This window comes from Nuphar pumila, chromosome 7 (genome assembly GCF_984573655.1).
Source record: "Nuphar pumila chromosome 7, dmNupPumi1.hap1.1, whole genome shotgun sequence".
Lineage (NCBI taxonomy): Eukaryota > Viridiplantae > Streptophyta > Magnoliopsida > Nymphaeales > Nymphaeaceae > Nuphar > Nuphar pumila.
This window is the reverse complement of record NC_143255.1, coordinates 8,226,184-8,250,467: the sequence shown is the minus strand read 5'-3', so window position 1 is coordinate 8,250,467 and position 24,284 is coordinate 8,226,184. Positions and strand designations below refer to the sequence as shown.

General features: G+C 35.4%; 1 protein-coding gene across 1 annotated transcript; it reads right to left on the bottom strand.

Annotated features, from left to right (window-relative positions):
• Nucleotides 1-236: 236 nt before the first annotated feature.
• On the bottom strand, nt 237-22,691 carry LOC149831037 (Molybdenum cofactor sulfurase family protein). Its single transcript, XM_090013626.1, has 8 exons — nt 22,395-22,691; nt 16,924-17,073; nt 16,015-16,191; nt 12,767-12,855; nt 12,612-12,676; nt 10,544-10,646; nt 715-825; nt 237-634 (listed from the first exon to the last, which is right to left on the bottom strand). Exons 1-8 carry the CDS (start codon nt 22,561-22,563, stop codon nt 509-511), a joined length of 990 nt encoding a protein of 329 aa, XP_089869752.1. The 5' UTR covers nt 22,564-22,691; the 3' UTR covers nt 237-508.
• Between the last annotated feature and the right edge of the window lie 1,593 nt (nt 22,692-24,284).

The following is a 24,284-nucleotide window of genomic DNA, read 5'->3' as shown; positions in this document are numbered from 1 at the left end:
CTCCACCGAGTTATGGGCTGACTAGGCTGAGTAATCTGCTAGTAAAATCCAGATTGTAAATGTTGGAGAAGAGAAATAATCAAGATCTCCAAATTGATGCTACCACAAACATTCAAGCTACAGAAATTATATGGTTTTTGTACTTTTCTTTGGCCCCTCTGTACTACTCGGTACTCCCACCTACCAAAACAACTTTGCTCCTACTTCCCAATTGAAACAAGGATCCGCCATGCTTGTTGGAAAAGCTTATGCTGAAAATTAAGACATGGTATTCTGTTGACCATTCCAAATGTTGCACGATGCTACATTACAACTTTAATGGTGAATACAAGTAATTGTAATCTAGTTTCACATTTGAATCCATTTTACCATGACAGGCAGATGATTAGCATTATTATATTGGCTGTCATTAGCAGAAGCCAGACTGTTTAAGGAATGCCAACACATCCAATAATTGTACATGCTTATGCTACTTTACTGTAACTAGTGCATGAAAGAAAGTAACCAACTAAGCAGCTGCATCGAGATGAGAAGCAAACTTTTCAAGAACAATAACAGGATCACCAACTTTAATGGAAGTTCCCCTCAATGAAGAAAGTGACTCCTCACAAACTAGGTTCTGCCCAAAGTAAACCTGAGAAAGAAAAAATATTAATAGACAGGATTAATCAACTGCCTCTAGATATTTGCACAATACAACATGCAGCTCCCAACCTTGCCCTGTGATTTCTTGGTTGGCCACAAAACTTTGTCAGATCGAAATTCTACGAGTGTCTTGGTGGGCTCTTCACCTGCAATCGCATTCTCCTGGTTGATTGTTGGCACCTGATAAAGTGCACATGCACTAAGCAAAACTCAGAAAATACTACGGTAACAAGAAAAAAAAAGAATTAATTAAGAAATGTTCATCCAATAAAAGAACCCAGAACCTTTTACAAAAAACTCAAGATTAGGTTACAAAAACATGAAAACTGGATACCAAAATCAAGGACCATGTCCTTTTTTACGAGGTGTTTCCTAGTCAAGGATCTTGGTGATGAGACAATTTGTGCATGAGAAAGAGCAAGAGATTTGTGTGTGTGTTTTTATGACGAGGAGCCCTTTGCCGAGAACCGGGTAACTTTTGTGTTTTGTTGTTATTGTGCACATATTTTAGTGAATTTATAATTCTGACCAAATTTACAAAAACTTATAAAACTTGGTCACGAATGGCAAGTGTGGTCGTGGCCTGTGGCATAAACAGTTCCATTTTGTAATCTTCTGTGAACAGGATGTGGCCAATAGGTTGGGAAAACTATATCCTCAATCCCTAAGAAGACAGATCCAAGTATGGAGGATGATGCATGAATTCTTGACCTGAGCATGAATGATGGTTGGACTGACCTTAGGTTTTTTAGTAGCTCAGTATTATTTATTGCTGGGTTTGCCAATCAAGAATAGTCCCAAGGTTGTTTAAGTTACTAAAAAAAAATAGAAAGGAAAAGAAAAAAAACTCTTCTAAAAATGACATGCTATTATCAATTGTGCTCAGTGATCCACTTAAGGTCATAGATAATATTAATCCATGAAACTTCATTTAACACATCACTAGCATGTTAGGACCATAAAACTCTTTTTTGAACGGTGGACACCCATGAATTCTTGATTGGATATATGCAACAGGATACGGTGGGCACCCATGAATTTACCAACTTCTTTTACCCTAACAAATTTCAAAGTTCCATGCTAATACTTTGCAGTGAATAACACACACAACTGTACATTTATAATGTGTACAACTACCCTTTTAAAATCAATTCCTTCATTTTGGGAACCAGAAACACAATATAGATAATTATATAAATTTACAAAATATAGTTAGATATATGTATATGTGTGTGTGAGAGCGTGTGCATATGATACTTTATTGTGCACTGTGTTTGAATTTGGGTAGATTTTAACATCAAATTTTAAATCTAGCCTTTGGAAAGTGATCAAGATAGACTACTTACTGCTTGGTAGGTTTGCACTTTGCTCAAAACCGACATGTCATGGGTTTAAATTTAGTAGGGTGTAAAAATCAAGTCTAAATTGCATTTATATGCTCCTGCTTACAAAGTAGCTCCTAGGAGCTACTTCATTCAATCTTAAAGTTGCTAAATGACAATTAGTCCATCTTAATCACATTCAGAAAAGGTTGGTACATAATACGGCATTGCACATTGATGAGTGTGTATATGTTTATGCTTGTGTGCGCCTCTGCATATGTTTGAGTCTTTATTTCCCTGCTACTAACTTTCAAAAATAATAAAATAATTGCATGACCGTATTGCTTTTAGATTGATGAGATTTCACTAATACATACATATACATATGACATTGTATGAGTCTATGTATGACATTTTTTTCCTGCCATTATTTAATGATTGACTATTAATGTTCTTGCTTTTATGTTCCTACTTACTAAAATGACAATCAATAAGATTACCTCCCTCTCCCTAACATTTTTTTTCTTCTCAGCCACAATTCTGGGGGCAAGAATAAAAGCAGTGAACTGAAGCTCCACTTGGTCATAAAAAACTGCTTGGTTTGTAATCATCTAGGGATGTTCAAAGCTCACTGCATTACAAAATACTGAATTTCCTTAATTATGTCAACCTATACAAGTCACTACGTATGGGTTGTTTGAGTACCTCGAAGCTCATCTGGTGTAGGGCCTATTCCAGATCAGTAGTCCTTGCAAACAAAAGATCATGGATCCTTGAATCTAAATATCCCCCAAACCCCCTAAATTCATGCATCTGTGTTGTTACAAGGTTATACAAACACACGCTCGTTTTATATCATCATTCTCATGATCATGCCTTGTCCCATGTACTTGGCTTTGGCTTCATCAGTGATATATCACCATTCATTCCTATTCAAAGCTAACCTAACTCCCACAATTAGCACCAAAAACCTTCATGCCCTTATTTGCTATATTAATCCAGTTTATATTGGTCTATCTCTCCTACTGATTCATTCAACTATTACCATGTCAACTTTTTGTATTCTTGATGATTCATGTCCATGCATAACATGTGACCAAGTGATAAATTCTAAGTTATCTTCTTTCTATTGGTAGCATCCCAATCTTCATGCACTTCATAGTTTCACTGTGCACATTATTAAAATAAATCACGAACCTTTGCTACAAGCACACTCACTGTTTACTGTGTGTGTGTCTTGAGTAACCAATGAATAGAACCATTAAAATGGTTTAATTAAAGATCCTTTCATTTGGAAAGACATCATTTATCATAATAACGCATTGTTAACTTTATTGCATAATAAAGTCAATCTATCGATATTGATTTCACTTCTGCAGTACAAAGATTTATGTACCTTAACCATAACATCTGCTTTGCTTGTCTTCCCCTTGCAAGTGTGCTCCAAATATTCTACTGTTGTTCCAAAAACTACTAAGACTTTTGTTATAAAAGTTTTCATCCATATTTCTATTTTGTTCTTTGCATATTTTCTAAATAGGGCATCATATACTATGCAGTATGCACCTATAGAAAACATACTTGAGGACCTCATAAATAGGTAGGCACATAAATACAGGTACATATATTTGATATAATTAGATAAAAAGTAAAAGACCTAATAAATTGATGCTGCTGCATGATACCCACCAGAAACATGGAAGAAACCCTCTTAATGGTAATGATGATACCCTAAGATAAATAGGGCAGACAAGCCAACCAGTCTCACTCAAAGTTTTCCTTAATTCTGGTTTCATCTGAGAAAAGCTTGATGAGAACCTGGTTTCATCCAAACTTTTGTGAGCTAATGTCACATGATCTAGTATCTATCATGCCTTTGTAATGAGACTTCCAATGTAGGAAGAAAAATCATTTTAAGAATTGGGTTGAGACAACCTTGGCGTTCAACAATCAGGGCTTTTATCCAAGCTGGTCTTGGGAGACAGTGAGACACTGTAGACAAAATTGACTTTTTCACACATACTTTTGTCAAGAAATCACAAGCTATTCTACACAGTAGGATCAGCTGTGCATGTTTGCTTTTGAGGCAGTTAAACAATGGCATAGTTGTACCCAATAAACATGATAGCAAGAGCATTGTGTCCTTATTGTACTTAGACTTGTATCTTCTCTTGACAAGAAATTGGAAATTGGTCTGGAATCATCAAATTGGTATGTGGTGTTATATGAAACTCCAATACATGCATCTTTTGAATTTTACCATTTTGTATAGGAAATATTTTTGTAAATGAATGAATCTTAGACAAGAATATGTCTTTTAAACTATGTCACATGGACTCGGCCAACCGGGTGCCGCACCCACGTCGACGCGATGCGGGTGCAGAACCCGGTGCGGTCAATGCACCAAGAGTCATGTGTCCAATTTTTGAACAAAAAAAAAAGCCCGATGAAAAGGGCTTAGGGGAGGAGGATTAGGGCAAATTTTTTTTGCCCTAATTTTCCTCCTGCCCGAGTTTTTCTCCCGACGCTGACGCCGATGCCTTCCGACCTCTCCTCCTCACTCCTCAGGTACTCACTCTCTCTCTCTCTTCTCTCTCACTCGCTCTCTGTCACTCTCATTTCCTCTCTTCTCTCTGTCTCTCTCACTCGCTCTCGCTCGCTCTCCGTCTCTCACTGTCTCTTCTCTTTGTCTCTCACTCTCACTCGACCTCTGTCTCACACTCTCACTCGCTCTCTGTCTCTCTCACTCCCTCTTCTCTCTGTCTCTCTCACTCGACCTCTGTTTTTGGTAAAGTTTTTGGGTATTTATTTATCGGATAGACTGATTTTGTGAGTTTTCTGCCTTAGTTTGATTCCGGGTACTGGTAGTGTTGTTGTTGGGTTGTTTTCAAGTATATTTGGTGCTTCGGTAGTGCTTTTTTTTACAGCATTGAGATTGGTATGATTGGCTGGTTGTTTTTCTCAGCATTGAGTGGTATTTTTGGCTGGTCTAATTTTTGTTGAAGGTTTATTTTATATCGTACTTGTTGTGTTGTTGATTAAATTGTTAGTGTTCTCTTCATATTTGGTGTACTTTCTTTGTTGGTATAGTTGTTTTGTGCAGCTTCCTTGTTATTGTAGTTTGGGGGTTGTGGTAGTATGGAGAAGGGAGACCCGATTCAACTCACTCCAGTGAAGTTAGATGGGACCAACTATGGATTTTTGTCTGATTTTGTGACTAGAGTTATTGTGATCTACTTGTCTTGTGTTCGTGAGGAATGGCTTTGCTGGATTAATATTCTTTCTATTTTATGGACTTAGAATTTTTTTCTCAATGAATGGAGACTTAGAATTTTTTTTCATAATGGAATTTAGAGGTGTGATTTTTCTGATTTTGTACCTTTTTGTAGATTTTGTTTCTGTTATTGATCTTTCGTGGTTGCTCTCTCTCTCTCTCTCTCTCTCTCTCTCTCTCTCTCTCTCTCTCTCTCTCTCTCTCTCAACAAACTTTTTCGAAAAAAAAATATCATTTTTTTATTGTGCATGGTCTCTATTTGCTGACTTTTATTGCTTTGCACTCAATGCGGTTTTTACTCTTTTCTATTTCTCAAATATCTTTGTTTTTAGTTGTCGTATTCTGATTCTTACTTTGCACTCAATATTATAAATCTTGATTGTGTGTATACTGCATAATTGATTGATTTTAATATAAGTTATAATTTTTTTATGTTTTCAGGACAAAAATGACAGATAAAGGAAAAGAACTTGTGTCATCATCATCCCCACATGTGAGTTTTGCTGCTAGTGTTGTTGATAGTTGTAGTGAGAGTGATGATGCGGGGCCATTATGGGTACATGTAGATAAGCTTGCAAAAACTGGAGGATGTGGTGAAAACAAGAGATTTCGATACAAGCTCTGTGAAAGAGATTTTGTTGGGTCTTACACAAGAGTTAAGGATCATTTGTTGAAGATACTAAGACATGGCATTTCAGGATGCAAAAAAATTGATGAGGCAATGCGAAGATAATACAAGAAGAATATGAAAAGAGAAAGACAATGAGTGATTCTTGTGCAATTAGTGTGTCATTTGGAAGTCATCAAGAAGATATTAAAAAAGAAAAGAAAAGTGAATGTACGAGGTAGAGGAAGAAGAACGATAGCAGCATTATTCAATACATATGGAAGAAAGGAGCTAGATAAAAAAGTAGAGAGATATTTTTATTCTAGTTCACTCTCATTTAATGCAGCTAGAAATTCTTATTAGAATGATTTAGTCACTTCTTTGGCAAATTGTAATTTGAGTGGTTATATACCTCTAAGCTCAGAAAAACTACGAACTACACTTCTTGCAGAAGAGAGGGAAAATGTGGAGGTTGCTAGAAATCAAAAAATATTCATGGGAGCAAAATAGAGTTTCTATTGTTTCTGATAGGCGGACAGATATTCAAAAGCGTCCACTAATCAATTTCATTGTTTCTTCGCTTAGTAGCCTAGTATTCTTGAAAGCAGTTGATACATCTGGGGAATATAAAAATGTAGAGTATTTGAAGGGGTTATTTATATAAGTCATAAAAGAAGTGAGTGATCAAAAAGCAGTACAAATCATTACAGACAACACTCCAGTTTGTAAAAGTGCAACATTGAGTTTGGAGAGTGAGTACCCTCATATTTTTTGGACTCCCTGTGTAGCACACAGCTTGAATCTGATCCTCAAGAGCATCTACAACCTCAAAGAAAAAGAAAATTCACCAGCATATGTTTTATGTTCATAGATTGAAGATTTAAAAAGAAATGCCAAAAGCATTAAGAATTTTGTTGTTAACCACCATCATGCTAATGTTATATTTAATAGGCATTCTGACATGAAATTGTAGAAGATTGCTGAAACATGTTTTGCGTCCATCATTAAGATAGTGAAGAGGATTAAGGAAGTAAAGAATGCTTTAGTTAGTATGGTAACTGATGAGAATTGGACATTCTATCATGTTTATGATGATGTCAAGGCTCAAGAAATTAAGAAATTCATTGTTGATGAGTTTTGAGACAGAGTCGTATACTTCCTTCAATTTACGCAACCTATTTGAGAAATGTTGTGAGAAGTTAATAAGGATGAGTCAATGCTTCATAACGTTTATGAGATGTGGGATAATATGATTGAAAAAATACAAGTTGTAGTTTTCAATCATGAAGGAAAAAATCCTACATTGGATGATTCAGAATTTTTTAACCAAATTCATTCAATTTTAGTCAGAAGATGGGATAAGAGCATCACTCATTTGCATTGCATGGCATATTCTCTTAATCCAAAATATTATACAAAAAAGTGGCGGAAATGTGATATTGGTCGTGTCCCTCCAAATTTAGACCCAGATCTATCAAGACATAGAAATATGTGTATAACAAGACTTTATCCAGAAGCACATATTCTAAATCAAGTCACACAAGAGTTTGAAAAATTTGCATCTTCGAGATTATATGGACAGAAATTACTCGCGAGAGAGGAGGATAATATAGATCTTGTCACATGGTGGTCAACATTTGGATTAGAAACACCACTTCTCCAACGTCATGCATTGAGATTGCTATCTCAGCCTGCTAGTTCATCTTGTTGTGAAAGAAATTGGATCACATATTCTCAAATTTACAACATGAAGAGAAACAAACTCACCAACAAGCGTGCAGAGGATTTAGTATATGTTCATTCAAATTTTCGACTACTTTCGCGAACCAATTATAAATACAGGTACTAATTTGTTCTCTTAGTTATTTCACTATTTCTTAGTTTTTCATTTAAATATACTTGTATTGTATTTAACATTTTCAAATTGGGTTTGTAATGCAGACAAGAAACATCCAAATTTTGAGATGCAAACCCATAAGAGTGTAACTTAGAGGGAGAGCATGATTTCAACATTGCAAATATGGATTTATCTGAGCTCAATGTTCCTTCTTATGATGCATTTGATGATGAAACAGAAAATTATTAAGATCCATTATTTTATCGTCATATACATTGTAGGATATACTTTTGGTATGTAATTTAGTTCTTTTTTGCAAGGTTTTAAAACTCGCCGAGTCAACTCGATGACTTGGCTCGGCCCTCCAACGCGTCAACCCGACAAGGCAAAAACTCGGCCTTGACTCGGCCTGACTCGGGCGAGTTTTGGGCACTTTTTTCTTTTTTCAGATGTGTTTATTAGTGCATATGAAAATTATCTCACATTTAGTGCATATGAAAATTATCAGATGTGTTTATTATATTTGCTAAGAAGCACACAACATTAGAATGAATAAAAAACTTCATTGGAAACATATAAGATTGAAATTCTTTTTTTTTTAGTTTTTTACCCAAAGTTATGTTCTTAAAATCTATCAATTATATTCATGATTTCAAATTTCATCAGCCTGGTATCTATGTTAAGAGAATGTTCTAAAGGCTAATTCATATAGATGCAATAAGACTTGGCGATGTTGTTTTGTGGTGTTTGTGACGATGATAAAGACCACAGATTCAGGATTTATGATCCATAAAAGGCCAAATTCAATTCATGGTCCGTGTTCTGTATTAACTAGTGCTATTCATTCAATTGACTTGCAAATTGCAAAATAATCTATATTCCTACTTGTATTACATGCTTTAATGTACTTATACTTTTGGAAATCCTCCATAGGAAACATGTTGAGGCGATTTATTAGGGGCATATTCCTATAATTTCCAATGTCTGGGAAGGCATTTTTTTAGATAGATGCTAAGTGGTTAAGATGATCTAGGTCATATTTTTTGTTGTTTGTCACTAGTAATGACAATTTAAATGACAAACCTTTATATATTTTTACTAGTCACTAGTAATTAGGTCAAATCAAAAGTTAACAAAAAACGGTTCGAGTCACCGAGTTGACCAGCCGAGTCATGAGTCAATAAAGAACAAGTCGAGTCCCGAGTCACGGGTTTTAAAACCTTGCTTTTTTGCTTCATTTATTTGATTGTTTCTATAATATATTTAGGTGGATTTAATTATGGTGTTAGTTTTTATGATGTATAATAGAATTATAGATTGTTAATTTGATTTATTGCATGCATGACGAATGATATTATCATAATTGTTTTTTATTTCATTAGTGTTACTGTTGTTAACTGTTAAAACTTAAAAATTATATATATATATACATATATATATATATATATTTGTCGTACCCCCGCACCTAGGTTTTTTTTTAAAGTGTCGCACCCCCGCACCCAGGTTTTTTTTTAAAGTGTCGCACCCCCGCACCCTCACCCATGTGATATAGCTTTTAAAACTAAATTTTTCATCAATGAGTAATTTGTGGTGTCACACACACCACTCGCATGAGCACTCCCACGTGCATGTGCATGTGCACATACACACATTGCACAATGCATATATGCATGAATATTGTGATGCTATGGTCCTAAGCAACATGGATAAAGGTACAAAAACTAGATACTGCAAGAGTACAAGCCGTACGAATGCTAATTTCTGGAAAATAAGATTCTAGGATATTGGCACATGTGTATGTGTATGTGTATGTGTATGTGTATGTGTATGTGTATGTGTATGTGGAGAGAGAGAGAGAGTAGGGTGTAGGCATAAACAGCTTAGGTGCAGACACATGAAAAAAAAATGGCCTTTAGGGTGGTCTTTAGCAGCATGAGCAACTGCCGCTAAGCACCTGTCTTTTGACATTTTTTTCTCTTTTTTTTTTGTTCTACAGTTAAGGGTGGTCCATACCCAGTCCTCATTATCTGGTTCTTCTTACATACTCTCAATCCTATATATATATATATACCAGATCTGAACTGGATGAAACTCAGCAACAACCACAGTCCAAATTGGATCCAACCTATACTGTCTATTGGTATTCCATTTGATGAATGAAAACTAATGATGGTTGTTATTGTTTATAATAATGATGAATTGCTAAAGTTATCAATCTATTATTATATGCTAAAGATTTGAACATTCAAGTACAATTCTCTTTTGTTTGGATGCCAATTCCTTTTAATCCCATATCGATGATATGAGAGAAAAAGGAGTCTTTCCCCTACAAAAAAAGACACTTTGCAATAAACTTCCCATTCATAAAGCATGCTACAGTCATGGGATTGACTTGTAGTTTAAAGAAAAAGGCTTTTAATTACGGATTCATGGCATTTTTCTGGCAATGTGTTTGAGCAGAAGTTGAAGGTCAAACTAGTCCAAATTGTAGGCCAGAAAAGGTGATGTCTACAAATGTCTTGATTCTAACAAAGTTGGCTTTTGGGGTAGACAAAATGAGTGAGCTATGGTCAAAACCATATTGGAAGTGAATTTGACCGTATCCCACCAATCGGGGCCCATATACAAACTGCATCCCTTTGGACCATGTACTCCACTAAAATAGTCGTGTCCTTGTGACTTAGCCATGGGTGTGGCTGTGAATTTTGTAAAAAAAGTGTCATTTTGATCAAATAATGATATTAGTGTCTTCTTTTGTTGATTTTCAAAGCATCAAATTGTTAAAACACTGACAACGATGCATTTCAATTTGTTCTATTAGAACATGCTGAAACTAGAGCAAAAATCAAATTTCTTACCTTACATCGAGAGCATAGCTTAACACCGCAAAATTTTGCCCCATTTATTTTCACTTCTGCCCATAGGTCCTCTGCAAACGGCTCACATCCTTCAACAAGAATACTGCAACAATCATCAATTCAGTATCAGAAACAAGATTGTGACTACCACAAAGTTCAACGGTTTCAGAACTGGGGAGGAGGCCTAAGTTGAGAACAATTCTGAGTTCATTTTGAAGACAGTAGAGGTAAAGAAACAAATGAATGAAAGATAACAGTGCAGTCTCTGCTTAAATATCCAACCATATATAAATATCTCTATGAATACAATATGCATGATCCCATGGAAAAAATCTGCATCACATAGAGCAAATGAACTGCAAAAGATGATAAAAAAAGCATGGCCTACCAAAAAAGTAGAAAAACAATAGAGGTAGTATAATGGGAAAATTGCTGAAATTAATCCTAATCTTGTTTAGAGAAAGAGTCATACATTTTGTCAATCTGTAACAGTTAAGCTCTAGCAAATGACCAAGTATCGATTCTACAATATTAAGGGAACTGCTAAAACTAGATCCATTTTTTACTTGAACAAACATTCTGGTGATTTTGGCAATGAAACACAGTAGACAAAAGGCACTTAGTTAGTTCACGAGTTTTAAAATAAAACAGAAAGAAAATTACAAGGGCCTTCATTATGTTTGAAAGGAAATTAATGAATGTTTTTATCAAAGAGGTTTAAATTATATACTAAATGCTCATATTAAATACTCTGTCATCTTTGATCAGCTAGAAAATTGATTTCTGCTTTGTTCAAGGACTCATCAAGGCAATAAATTACCAAAGAAATGAAATATATAAAAATATTTGAATCTTATAAGACAATGCAGCCTCCACGATCTTATTATCCACTATCATTGGGCTATGGATCATTGTTCCAATTTTCCAAATCATGGATGTGGGTTGCATGTCTCATGTGGAATCTATTGAACATGATCTAGGACGTGAGTCATGGTTTGCTGACTGTGAAGTTGTGAACCAAACTAGAGAACCCTGTAACTATGGTACACTATCATCATTGTTTAGAAACTCAAACAGAAAAGATAATTTGGCCGATATGACTTCCCAAATGATAACTAAATGCAATATTTGCATGATTTCCTTCTCAGCTACTGTAAATCATAATAACCAATGTAAGTCTTGAAAATGTCTGACAAAAAAAGATTCCATTCTGGTTATTTTATAAACACGAGTACCTCGCAATTTTCTAAAAGGTAATAAGGAAAGAAGAAACTATATTAGTATGTTTTCTTTCACAATGTAAACAGGTAGAAAATTAACATTGATCCAAACAAAGTAGGAAATAAGAAAAAATATATTAATTACAAAATAAATAAAAATAAAAATTCTAATAGGAACCCAATAACATTTCAATATTTTTGTAAATGTTATCAGTGTTTTCAAAATAGTGATATTTCAAAAATATAATAATAATTTAACATCATTTTTATGATATTGTAAGAATAAATTTTCACACATATTTGTGACAATGATATAAGTACTCCAGTATGTCATTATCTTCTTTTTCCAACATTGATGATAAGCAAGAGCATTTAAGAACAGGCAAATAGAGTAACTTTGACAGTTCATTTACCTTTAGTAGTCCCCCAACAAGAAATCACACATTGACAAATTGCCAACATATTGAAGAACTCAAGAAAATGATAAATAATATGCTGAAATTTAAAAAAATTATCAAATTTGGCAAGGCACATTTCTTAATGATGGTCCCCTGATTTTGTATCACTTAACTAAAGAATTATAAAATTGCATAATTATAATGACAAAAACAAAACAGAAATTGCCAATCAAAAACTTCCAGATTATGACATTAATCTCAGAGTACCATAATATCTCACAAATTTCATCCTTTATGAGTTGCAACGTATTAAGCTTACACCAATCTATAGTATAGATTTTTCATTTACGCAATCTGCGATATTCCAATTCAAAAATTCAAAAAAAAAAGAGTGTTGATCTCGCTATGCATATAACTTCTTTTTCCATAGAGAGAGAGAGAGAGAGAGACTTTGGCCTGAAGCGGTTGATAGGCAGGGGCTCTTTGAGAAGCTTGTTTAATGAATCTAAGGAATCCTGCAAGCAACAAAATAACTAAAAATTAAATTTTTAAAGTTAAGAATCTACCAAGTAACATAGTAATGTTACCAAAACAAGTATATCAACCTGGGATATTAGTAAGAATGGATAACCATCAGAAAACATTGTTTTGTGACCATTGGCGTAATTGGAATCCACCGGTCGGGCTTCAGTCACTGCAGCAGTGATCAACTACAAAAATGTCAAGTGCCAAAGATATTCATGTTTAAATAATAACGCAGCAGCTTTATTATAGCAGTTTGTATTTTTTTAGACTTGTTTAAAATGTTTACAAGACTAACAATTGTTTAACTAAATGCAAGTTTGGCATTAAATTCAAAGAAGAATTAATAACTATCATCTTTTGATGAAGAATCATCATCATCATCATGAAGCCTTATCCCAATTACATGGGCCATATTTACAAGCTACAACCTCAGTCATCCTATATCTTCTCATATCACCTCTGGCTACCTCTCTCCAAGTCTTCAACAGTTTTCTCCAAGTCTTCAATAGTTTTCTTCTCTTCCTAATTCCTTCTGTTTGTGCTGTATCAACCTCTTTTATTGGTGTTGTGATAGGCCTACTCTCAACAAGTCCAAGCCATCTTAAATGGCATTATCTAATTTTTGCATTTATTGGTAATATTCCTAAATGTTTTTTGACAAATTTATTTCTAATCTTATACTTTTATGTAACCCATACATCCATTTTAATATACACATCTCCATAACATTTGAAGATCAACTTTATTCTTGTATAGAGGAGGCTTTTTTTAACAAAAAGTTTAATAAATAATTTTGTTAACAAATTTATTTCAATCTTACTTCAATGAGAATACCATTCAGATCTAATTTTTCCTCCATTTTCTTTATTGCTATTTCTACTTCCTCATAAATAATTCTATCAATCATATCTTGATTATATATCTGTGTTAAAATACATGTAATCAATATATATATAGTCTATCATACCCGATAGGGGTATTTTAGTCATTTCACAAGTACCCGACAGGGGTACTTGTTATTTTCCTCTTTTTTTGTATTTATTTTTTGCATTTTCTTTTTAATTTTATTTTTCCTTTTTTTACCCACATAAGGGGCCCCACCATTGAGTCGTTGGGGCCCCCCAACGACTCCATGGGAGCCCCCTTTGTGGCTCTCCTTTTGAGGCCATAAGGCCACCCCCCTCTCTCTTTCTTTTTGTATATATAGGAGTGAACCCCCCTTGTATTCTTCATTCTTGTAAGCTTCCTCTCTTTCAATAAAGAGATATTTATATTTTGTGTTGTGTTGTCCCTTTGTGGACTTGGGTATTATCTCTTTTTGTTGTCCATTTGTGGACATTGTAAGTGCTTATAGCACTCTTTATATTTCTGCATATCTCATTACACTATGCCCCTTTTCTCTAGGTTAAATGGTCATTTTTCATTTAGCAAATTACAAAAGTATATTCTTCATCTATTTTTATTTTGAACATTTTTAACTGAAACCATTTTAGCTTTATCTTTAATACACCTCACCTAGTTCCTATCTCCAGTTTTTTTCTCCCTTTGCACACACGCATACACACGTGGCACACGCGGAGTCACACATGCATGCACACCCCCCCCCCCCCCACACCCAATATCTTTTACAACTTTTCTGCGTTATAGGCATAAATTTCATCATGTTTCATGCTTGGCCTTATTTATTAACATTTTGCTTCTTTTTCACTGCTTTTGTCTAACTCTGTCATGCTTTTTGTATTTTGTCATTCTTCAAAATAGACCTTTTTGTCCTGGTTTGGTTTTTGAACTTTCTTATTCCAGAACCATGCATATGAACCTTGATTTTTTATTTTCCAAGTGCTTATCTGATGACTTGCTTAATTTTACATCAATTGCTTGCAAAATTGATTTGGATGTGCCATTCAAACTACTCTTTTTGTTTGAAGAACATATTTTTTAACTTTTTCTACATCTTCACCTTTAAGGTCCCACCACCTAATTCTTAGGTTTCTTTGGACACCTCTTCTTATCATTTTGCTCTTTGTGCATACATCTAAAACTAACAATATATTTTGAGTAGAAATATACTTTCGTAGTATAACCTTACAATTTTTACCCAATTTTCAGTTTCTTTCATCGCTATGCCAATTTAGATCCACTCTTCTATGTTATCAAGTGTTCATCTCTATTTTGAAAATAAATATTTGCTACCGCAAGATTGAATGTAATTGAAAAGTCAAAAAAACATGTGTCCCATGTCATTTCTATATCCAAATCCATATCTTCTATCCACTCTCAAATCTATTTTTTAGTCTTCCTACATGTCCATTCAAGTCTCCACCTACATATATGATTTCATTATTTAGATAAATTATGAATGAGAACATAACATATTAGGCCCCATTTCTTATTCTGTCCCATAGGTTTTAAGTGTTTTATGATAGATCTGAACTGTTAGATGTATTTAGCATGCTTGATTTAGTGGGAATCGACTTTTGGATCATGTTTTTTTGATGAAAAAACATATTTTTCTGAGCCTGAAAAAACTAGTACCTTTATACCCATTGATTTTTTATCACCAGAAAAACATGTATACAGGTCAGATTCCAGCAATCCAGAAGCCAGTTCCCACTAAACAAAACCTATAGATCACATCTACAGTGTTAGACGTGAGAAAAAATACCTAAAACTACGATTTTTGAAGGGGCCTAACGAGACTTAACGAAAAAGGGGGCCTAAGGAACGCATTACTCATTATGAATAGTTAGATAGATATATTTATAGGTTGGTTTATTTATAGGTTATCATCATCAAATATATTAATGCATATGAAAAATATACATTAATTTTAAATTAAATATTAAATAACATTTTAAATTAATTTTAAATATATTAGTTAAAAGAGGTCGGGGTAGGCCTAGGAAGACTTGGATGGAGATGATAGGAAAGGATATGAATGCTTTGAACCTCACCGAGGACATGGCATTGGATAGAAATGATTGGAGGAAAAGGATTCATGTGGAAGACCCAAAATGAATTTCTTTTTTGGTTCATATCGCTGACCCCAATTGTTTTGGGATGAAAGTGTAGTTGTTGTTGTTGTATTAAATAACATGTTATGATAGCAAATGCACACGCATGAATTAAGCCAAGTCGAGTTCGAAAAGGGAGAACTTTCTACCTGAATGACATAGCTGAATCAAATTTAGTGACTTCTAAGTCTAACATTATGTTCAATGCTCAGATATCTAACACTATGACGATTTATCGATGCATGTAATGGAGAATATTATGGGAAACAAACAGAACAGGAGCATGTTCCAACTTTATAACGAAAGAATCTTGCCAGTGTTGAATCGCACTAAACGACTTGGCTTCCCAAGGTAATTTGAAAACCAATTTGATGCTTGATCTCCTTCATCGAATGCAGAACCAGACCACTCCCACACAGACACACCATTAATTATGTCATGTCTTTTACTTAATGGAACCTTCAGCGTATCCATTCCAGGAGCCTTCAGAACTGCAAAAATAATTATAAAAAGTACATCATATATGATATTCCATGGACAATATGCTCACTAATTTAAAGATGAACTATGATACTTCCATCTTTGTGCATATTATTGTTTTGCATCGTTACCTCTACTATATATTGCAACTAATCACACGAATGTCGCATTTTTCAAATTGTTTGATAACTATACATTTGTAGATCAGCTTGCTAGTTAATGTGATGGGCAAAGAAATCAATATCTGTTAAGCACCTTCACTAAGGGAAATATCATAATTTTCACTAAACTTGGCAACATGGAGTGGTTTCATAGTCATCATTGAAGTTTGTTCTTTATTTGCAATGCCATTATGGATGGAAACTATGTAAATAAAAACTTAATAGCACCCCTAACTAAGAAAAAAATTCAGGGGTAACAACTGCAAGGATATCAACCAACCTAGCCTTACTCATGACAAGTGTATGACCTTTTCACTTCTAATTTATTCTTCACATTTCATATGTATAATAAGCATCTAAAGTCATGGTCTAAGACTCTAAAACTGTTGTAGATAGAGAATGATGCGTATTACATGAGGAACTGTACTATTGTCAAGGCTCTACTAACTTCATTATCTTCAGACACAATAACAGAGGCTTTGAATTTTGAACATGGAAATCATGTCCAGAATTAAAGATATGCAACCAAAATTTCACAAACATCAGAATGTGAAATTCCAATTTAAAGAATAAAGCACTTACCTAAATATGACCCAGATGAAGGCTCCCACGCTTCATTAAATGCTTCTCTTGGCAACTCTACTTCAACCAATGCAAGCTTTGGTTCAACTCTTTGTGTATATGCCCGTCCCTTGGAATTGACAACCAGCCACTGCCTGTCCCACCGAAATCCTGTAGAAAGAAAGGGAGGCAAAGGGGAAAGAAAGGACTTAATACGTTGATACTCTAACAAGAATGACAAGGATGGTTTGTTTTCTCTGTTGGATCAAAAGCAAATTCCATGGAACTGAATTTTTGTTATCACTATAACTTCCATGTTCATGAAAAATGAGGAAAAGATGCCATAAGTAATACCAGAGTGTACCTACTCATCATTTTTTCTGGACATGTGATATTCTAAGTAATTCACCAAAACAAAAATTATTCATTTCATGCTTTCATGTACCAAACAAGGCATTACGAAAAGTTGTTTTTCTGTTTAAACACAAAAAGCAGAAAAACTTTTCCGCAATATCATAGTTTATGTGTGTGTGCATGTGTTTTGGGAGGGGGAGGAGTTGGTGAGGAGGTGGGGCACTCAAACCAAAAGAAAAACAGGTTGCTCACTGATGATTCCTCCCTGATACATTATGCAAAAAGTACTGTACATCTAACAAGAATGTGTGGCACCTTTACTATGTTCATCAATGAATCCTATGTTGAAAAACTTTTAAAATAAATAATAAACAAACCAAATCCCCCATAAATATCCAAAAAGAAATTAGAAACCTAAAATGTCTAAATTTAGGAAGTAACTTTAGTACATAAAATGGATATCTCAATCATGAGCCACTGAAACAAATAATAAGGTACATATATGTCAAATAGAAGTCATTAGTAAATTATGAAAAAGGAAATCGCTATGGCCACCAGACATTTGTAGTCTATAGGGCTGGTAAATGAGCCAAATGAACATAGAGGGTGTTCAAGCTCGGCTTATTCTCATGTCAATCCAGGATGAGCTCAAACTCATGGTGAGCCTAAGTTAGATGAGCCGAGCTCGAGCTGGATCATTAACAAAAAAATACATTTAAGGTTAAAAATAACAGAAATGGTCTCTAAACCTACTGTGACAAGCTGACCAAGCTCATTTTACAAATAAATACATTGTTTGAAAGCTCTAAGCAACATGTTTGAACTCTAAACTTACTTCTTGCAATTCAAATTGATGCAACCCAGAGCCCGAGATAGTGAAAGAACAACCAAGTTACACTACTACTACAAATTACGCTACCAAAAATCAAGAATAATGAAAAATGGCAATTAACTAATGCATAAAATTAAGAAAAAAATAACAAGTCTCAATCAATCAGCCTCCTTGGAAAAATCCTTATAATGAGTATTTATAGGGAATACAAGAAACCCTAATTCTAAATTGGATATAAGATGGATCCACCGCATAACAAAGATCCAAATTTTAATAAAAAACCCAAATAGAGAAATACTAAACTAAATTGGATCCAACTGGGCCTTTATGAACCCAGTTCTTCTGCTCCACTCCTACATGCTCGGGTTGGAGAAGGCTCGCCCTCAAGGCTGAATCACATACATTTCTTCCAATCACACTCTACCACCATGAACCACTGATCCATTGTAATTGTCAAGTGTTGATGTTGACAGGATTGATGGAGTTTTGATAAAGGTGTGATTGGATCCATAAACACTCTAAACATCAGGAGTATGTGAATCTAAGTGGGTAGCTCAATAAGGTGGCAGATGGGTCTTCATATGGGACATGGACCAAACTAGGAAGGTCCAACTTAAGAGACACTTGGGTCCAATTAGAATCATTTGGATTCAAGTACACCATAATTGGATCAAAGTAGACTCAGGTAGGTACTGGGTCAAATGGGTAGGATAACACTTGGATTTGAGTTGGTTCTAAGATTAGTCTAGGTGGCTCGATCCAAACAAAATTAATAAAGCATTAGGGTTTAAACGAATCGGTTAAAGTGGGTATTGGAGTAAGGTTGGATCGTAAATAGGCTCATATGGATTAAGTGAGGGTTGAAAATGGGTTTCTTACAGTGAACTGGTTTTAAATATGGTTTTTATTGAGTAGAAACAACAATGGGATGGGGCGAACATGGTTCAAAACTAAACTGGTTTGCACCATCCATCCCATTCCCAAGGTAGGAGGTAGGAGAGGTAGGAACGGATTAGTGTTTGAGCATCCTCCCACCTCCACATTGTTGGCCAAGCCACTAGCGGGGCCATCAACTGGTGGCCAGGTGTCCTATCACTTTGGGGTGCCTGGCAGCTAGGGATAGCAATCGACCAGGGGGAAATGGAGCCCCGCCCTGCCTCACCCCATTTGGATCGGGGATGGAGGCCATGAAACGGAGAATGCACTAGGGATGGAAGACATAAAAAGAGGAATGGACTGGGGATGGAGGACATGAAACGGGGAATAGATCAGGAATGGAGGTTAAAATCAAAACCCGTGCGGAGACAGACTTACTCTTGTTGCCGCCCTACCTTGCGTTGCCCTGTCCCCGATCCCCGTTTAGGAAATTACTATTATACCCTTATACATATTATAAAATCCTATATATATAACCCTAACGTAAAACCCTTTCTCGAATCTCTCCTTTCTCCTTCCTCTAATGGCTCAAGAAGCATGAATAGATCAATTTATGGTTTAAAATATCAAGAAAGAAGGATGAATGCTCAAGAAGAGAAAGCAACAAGGAGAAGAGCAAAAGGAAACTTCATTACTTAAAGGATGAGAGAGGTTACAACAAATAGAGGTAGACCCCCACTCACTAACAACCAAATACACTTTGGACAAATCTTGACTTCTTACTTTAACTGCTACGCTACTATAAACTAAAGTTAAAAACTGCCTCTATAGATATCAGAAAGTATATAGATGAACATTGTACAACTACATATGATACAATGAATTACATATCTTTGTTAGAATTCCACCTTGGTACCTGTATTGAGAAAACAAGAGAGAGAGATGAAGAAAAGATTACAAGAGGGGGGCTGCGGCTGTCACGATTTCTTATTTTAGAAATCGTGACCTAATGGATATATTAATACACTTAAGTTTACATTGTGGGTCGGGTCAGGTCTGGTGTAATATCCGAACCCGGATACAAATAAGAATACAAGTTTATACATGAATGAACTCGGGTCTGGTACAGGATCCAGACCCGAAACACTGTGCACCTTTTTCACCCCCCCTCAAGTTGATCATGGTTATGGACCATGCACAACTTGCCTTTAAGCATCCAAAAACGATCCTTTGTTAACCCTTTCGTAAATAGGTTCGCAACTTGTCTTTCAGTATTGACGAACTCAGGCTCAATCTCTTTTTCTTCAACTTTCTGTCTCACAAAGTGTTGGTCAATCTCAATGTGCTTAACACGACTGTGATGTACTGTCTTTCAGTATTGACGAACTCAGCCCTGCCTCGCCCCGTTTGGAGCTGGAATGGAGGACATGAAACAGGGAATGAAATGGGGATGAAGGTTAAAATCAAAACCCGTGCGAGGATGAAGGCAAATGTAGGGCAAAATTTTGAGATGGGGCGGGGGTAGAGACCTTGTCCCCCGCCCCAGTCCACTGCCATCCCTACTGGCAGTGACAGACACCATCTGGTGAGATCCCCATTGGCTGGTCGAGTGAGGGGAAAAGTGGGAAGAGGGAGAGAGGTTAGGTTCATATGGGGAAGAAGAAGAGAAGGAAGGAGAGGAGAGGGTCAATGACTAATCCTGCTGGTCATCCTTGGCCGGCAACGGTGCCTTGTGCAGCCGTATTTTTTGGGGAGTAAATCGGAAGGGAAAAAGGAAGGTGGAAGAAGAGAATGAGGAGGAGAAGAAGGTAGTGGTGGACACATCTGACACAAGTTGAGCAGCATGGGGTTGCAGGTCCAAACATGGTTGGTTGGAAACCCCTACTATGATTGAGTCTTGTGAAGGGGTGGAGGAGGATGGATGGCGAGGTGTTGTTTGCCATTGCCAGCCTGAATCATCGGCAACAATGCAGTTTGTGGCAGAAGTATCTCCATTTGAACATGCTCTGCCGGTGGAGGGCGGTTGGATACTCCTGTGTCGTTGCTAGGTGGTGGCGGTTGGGAGCTACCAACAGCCAACACCGTTGACGCGAACCCTTGACTTAGACCTCCATCATTATCAACCTCTTTTTGCTACTCTTTACTTTGCTGGACAGTTTGTACGAGTATCATCGTTATTGAATCGATCTCTCAAGCTATGTCCTTGTTTATTTCATGCAAGGTAGTTCTAACAAAACTCATGTTTGCTTTCTGAGCTTCCTTTGATTCATTTTGTGAACTTTACAGTATCGTGAGCAAAATCGAGGTCTTGCTCTGATAGCGCACTTTGATGCAACCCTGGAGCCTGAGATCATGAAGGAACAAATTACACTACTCCTACGAATTACACTACCAAAGAACAAAAATAATGGAAATTGACAATTAACTAATGCATAAAATTAAGAAAAAACATCATAGTCTCAATCAATCAGCTTCCCTCAAAAAATCCCAATAAGTATTTATAGAGAATACAAGAAACCCTAATTCTAAATTAGATCAAAGATGGATCCATTGCATAACAAAAATTCAAATTTAAATAAACCCAAATAAAATAAAATAAAATAAAAATAAACTATATTGGATCCAAATGGACCCTTATGAACCTTATTCTTCTACTCGACCCCTGCATCACAAATACTTCAACTATCTACACTCTATGACATAAAATATATGTAAAATAAATTATCAACAGTTATGGAGCCTACACAAACCAAACTGAGCCTAACACTAGTTTTAATATTTGGCTTGCCAAGCATATTTCACGAGTTCAAACAAATTCTTTATGAGACAAACACGAGCAGAGACATGAGCGGCTTATCTCATTTCCCACCCACAGTAGCTTATGTGCTTTTACTCCATAACTGATGAAGATCATACAAAGTCTCCTTTTCCAAATTTAAAATAGTATAACAAAGTAAAAGCACATTTAAAGTTGTGCAATTAACTGTTCCCAACATTCTAAATGACCAAGAAAATGATCATTTCTGCTCTAAGTTTGGTTTGATCTTTTCCTTTTTCCAGTCATGTTAAAAAAAAGCGTTGTACAGATGATAAGAAACCACTCCCACCACGTAAGTAAGAAAAATGCATCTACAGTGTTCTGGAAACTTTTCTCCTTATAAATTTTCTTAAGAGTCATAGCACCAACATCATCCCTTCTACCTTGGGAACTATGAACCAAATCATTTTCTTTATATGATTATACTTCCAAATCAAATTGGAGTAACAGCTCAGGTTTCTATTGAATTGAACTGGGTTCCTTATCTTATTACCCCAGATGCAGAAGAAACAATACTTGTGGTTCTTTAACACATCAAGCTTCAACTACTTCAATACAGGATCTGAATCGAATTGGGTACTTCACAAGAGGGGAATTGGGAGAAGGTGTTACCTGTGGAAGAGATGGTGGCTGAAGGGACGGAAATGCCACGGCATGACTTGATTGGGTAGATGAAGATGGAGGAGACGGTTGCACAAGACGTCTGTGACTCCATCCTCTCCTCAACAGACTCCACACTCACACTCCTCTCTCTCTCTCTCTCTCTCTCTCTCTCTGCCATGTCGTAAGCGGGGTCATGTGTCAAGCTGAAGGCCCAGTATCGAATCCCTCCCTCGCATAGGGCGGCTGTTGTTCTGGTTGGAGTTCGCGTAATCCCAGCCTGTCTTTAAAAAACAAAAAAAGTCTCTCACCGGATTATTTTTTTTAATATTTATAACTCGAACAAACCGCTCTAGGCACCAAGACCTGATCGCGGCTCAGCCTGCCATACAATAGTTGTGCCTAAATCTTCGAGAACGCTTATAAGTGAGCATTTTGCAAGGGGATAATGTTTGCTACCCTCGTGGGTAAGAAACCCCCTCAGTGAAAATTGTAAAAAAAAAAAAATCAGACTTTTTGCACATCTGACCATTGCATATTACTTTTGGATCATGTTTTTCTGATGGATATGTCAGATTTTATTAGGATAAAAAATTAGGAATGCAAATGAATTAGATCCGAATCAACTACAAACATAGAAAATTTGGATCCATACCGGATTCTGTCCGTTTTCATCCTTATGAAAAATCAATCGCCTACTATGTATCAAATTTTAATACCCCAAAAATCATAATTTTACACCAACGAACCTTGATCCAAGGATTTATTCATATTATTTTGGTCATTTTTAACACACTCATGAGGTCAAATCCCAACTAGAAGGTTTCTTACATACAAGGTAATAAATGATATCCCATATATATAAATATATATATATATATATATATATATATATATATATATATATATATATATATATATATATATATATATATATATATTCAGCATGATTTACTAGAATTTGACACTTGGATCATGAATTTTGGATAGAAAAAAATGGTATTTGAAGCCTTAAAAAAATGTGAAAATTGTACGCTGTTGATTTTTGAAACTTATAAAAACCTATTCATGCATCGGAAATAAATGCTGATTCTTATAAAAACAATAGATCACATCTGTGCGATCAAAATTTTGAAAAAATACAAGAAAAACCCAATAAGACGTGTGGTGAGTAAGTTTGGTATGTTTTTCAGTGGGTAGTTTTTTATTTATATATACATATAGAGGAATTCGTTCTCTAGGCCCCCTTTTTCGTTAGGTCTCATTAGGCCCCTTCAAAAATCATAGTTTTGGGTTTTCTTCTCATGTCTAGTGGAAACCGTCTTTTGTATTGCCAGAATCTAACCTGCATACAGGTTTTTTCACTAATCCAAAATCAATGGCTATGAAGGTACCAGTTTTTTTTTTGCTGATAAAAATATGTTTTTTCCTCTAAGAAAATGATCCAAGAGTTTATTTCCACTAAATAGAGAGAGAGAAATGAAAACCTACCATATAAAATAGTACTAACCCTACCCACTAAGAATTTTTTGGTGTTTTTTCAAAATTTTGACCATACAGCATGATTGATTTACTAGAAATTGACACTTGTGTCATGCATTTTGGATAAAAAAATGGCATTTGAAGTTTCAAAATTTTATAAAAATTGTAGACCATTGATTTTTGAATTTTATAATATATATATATATAGAGAGAGAGAGAGAGAGAGAGAGAGCTAGAGAGAAAATGAGTGGGTGTATGCCCCCAAGTTCACTGGTGTTAGTCATTGTTTTTCGATGATTTAAAGCATACAAATATGTTCACTATGTTTGTTAAAAAATGATTTGATAGCGTTCAAAATATGTAGACAGTCGACTTTTCAACATTAAAAACCTAATTATGTATCAAAATCAAATGAATCAA

Bases quoted from the DNA above. Each gene is read 5' to 3' on its own strand.
- LOC149831037 (XM_090013626.1), bottom strand. From the start codon at position 22,563: ATGGCAGAGAGAGAGAGAGAGAGAGAGAGAGAGAGGAGTGTGAGTGTG. The intron at 12,856-16,014 runs GCAAGATTCTTT...TCACTGCTGCAG, and splicing joins TTTAGTGCGATTCAACACTG to TGACTGAAGCCCGACCGGTG. The intron at 12,677-12,766 runs GTTGATATACTT...TGTTGCTTGCAG, and splicing joins CATTCTTACTAATATCCCAG to GATTCCTTAGATTCATTAAA.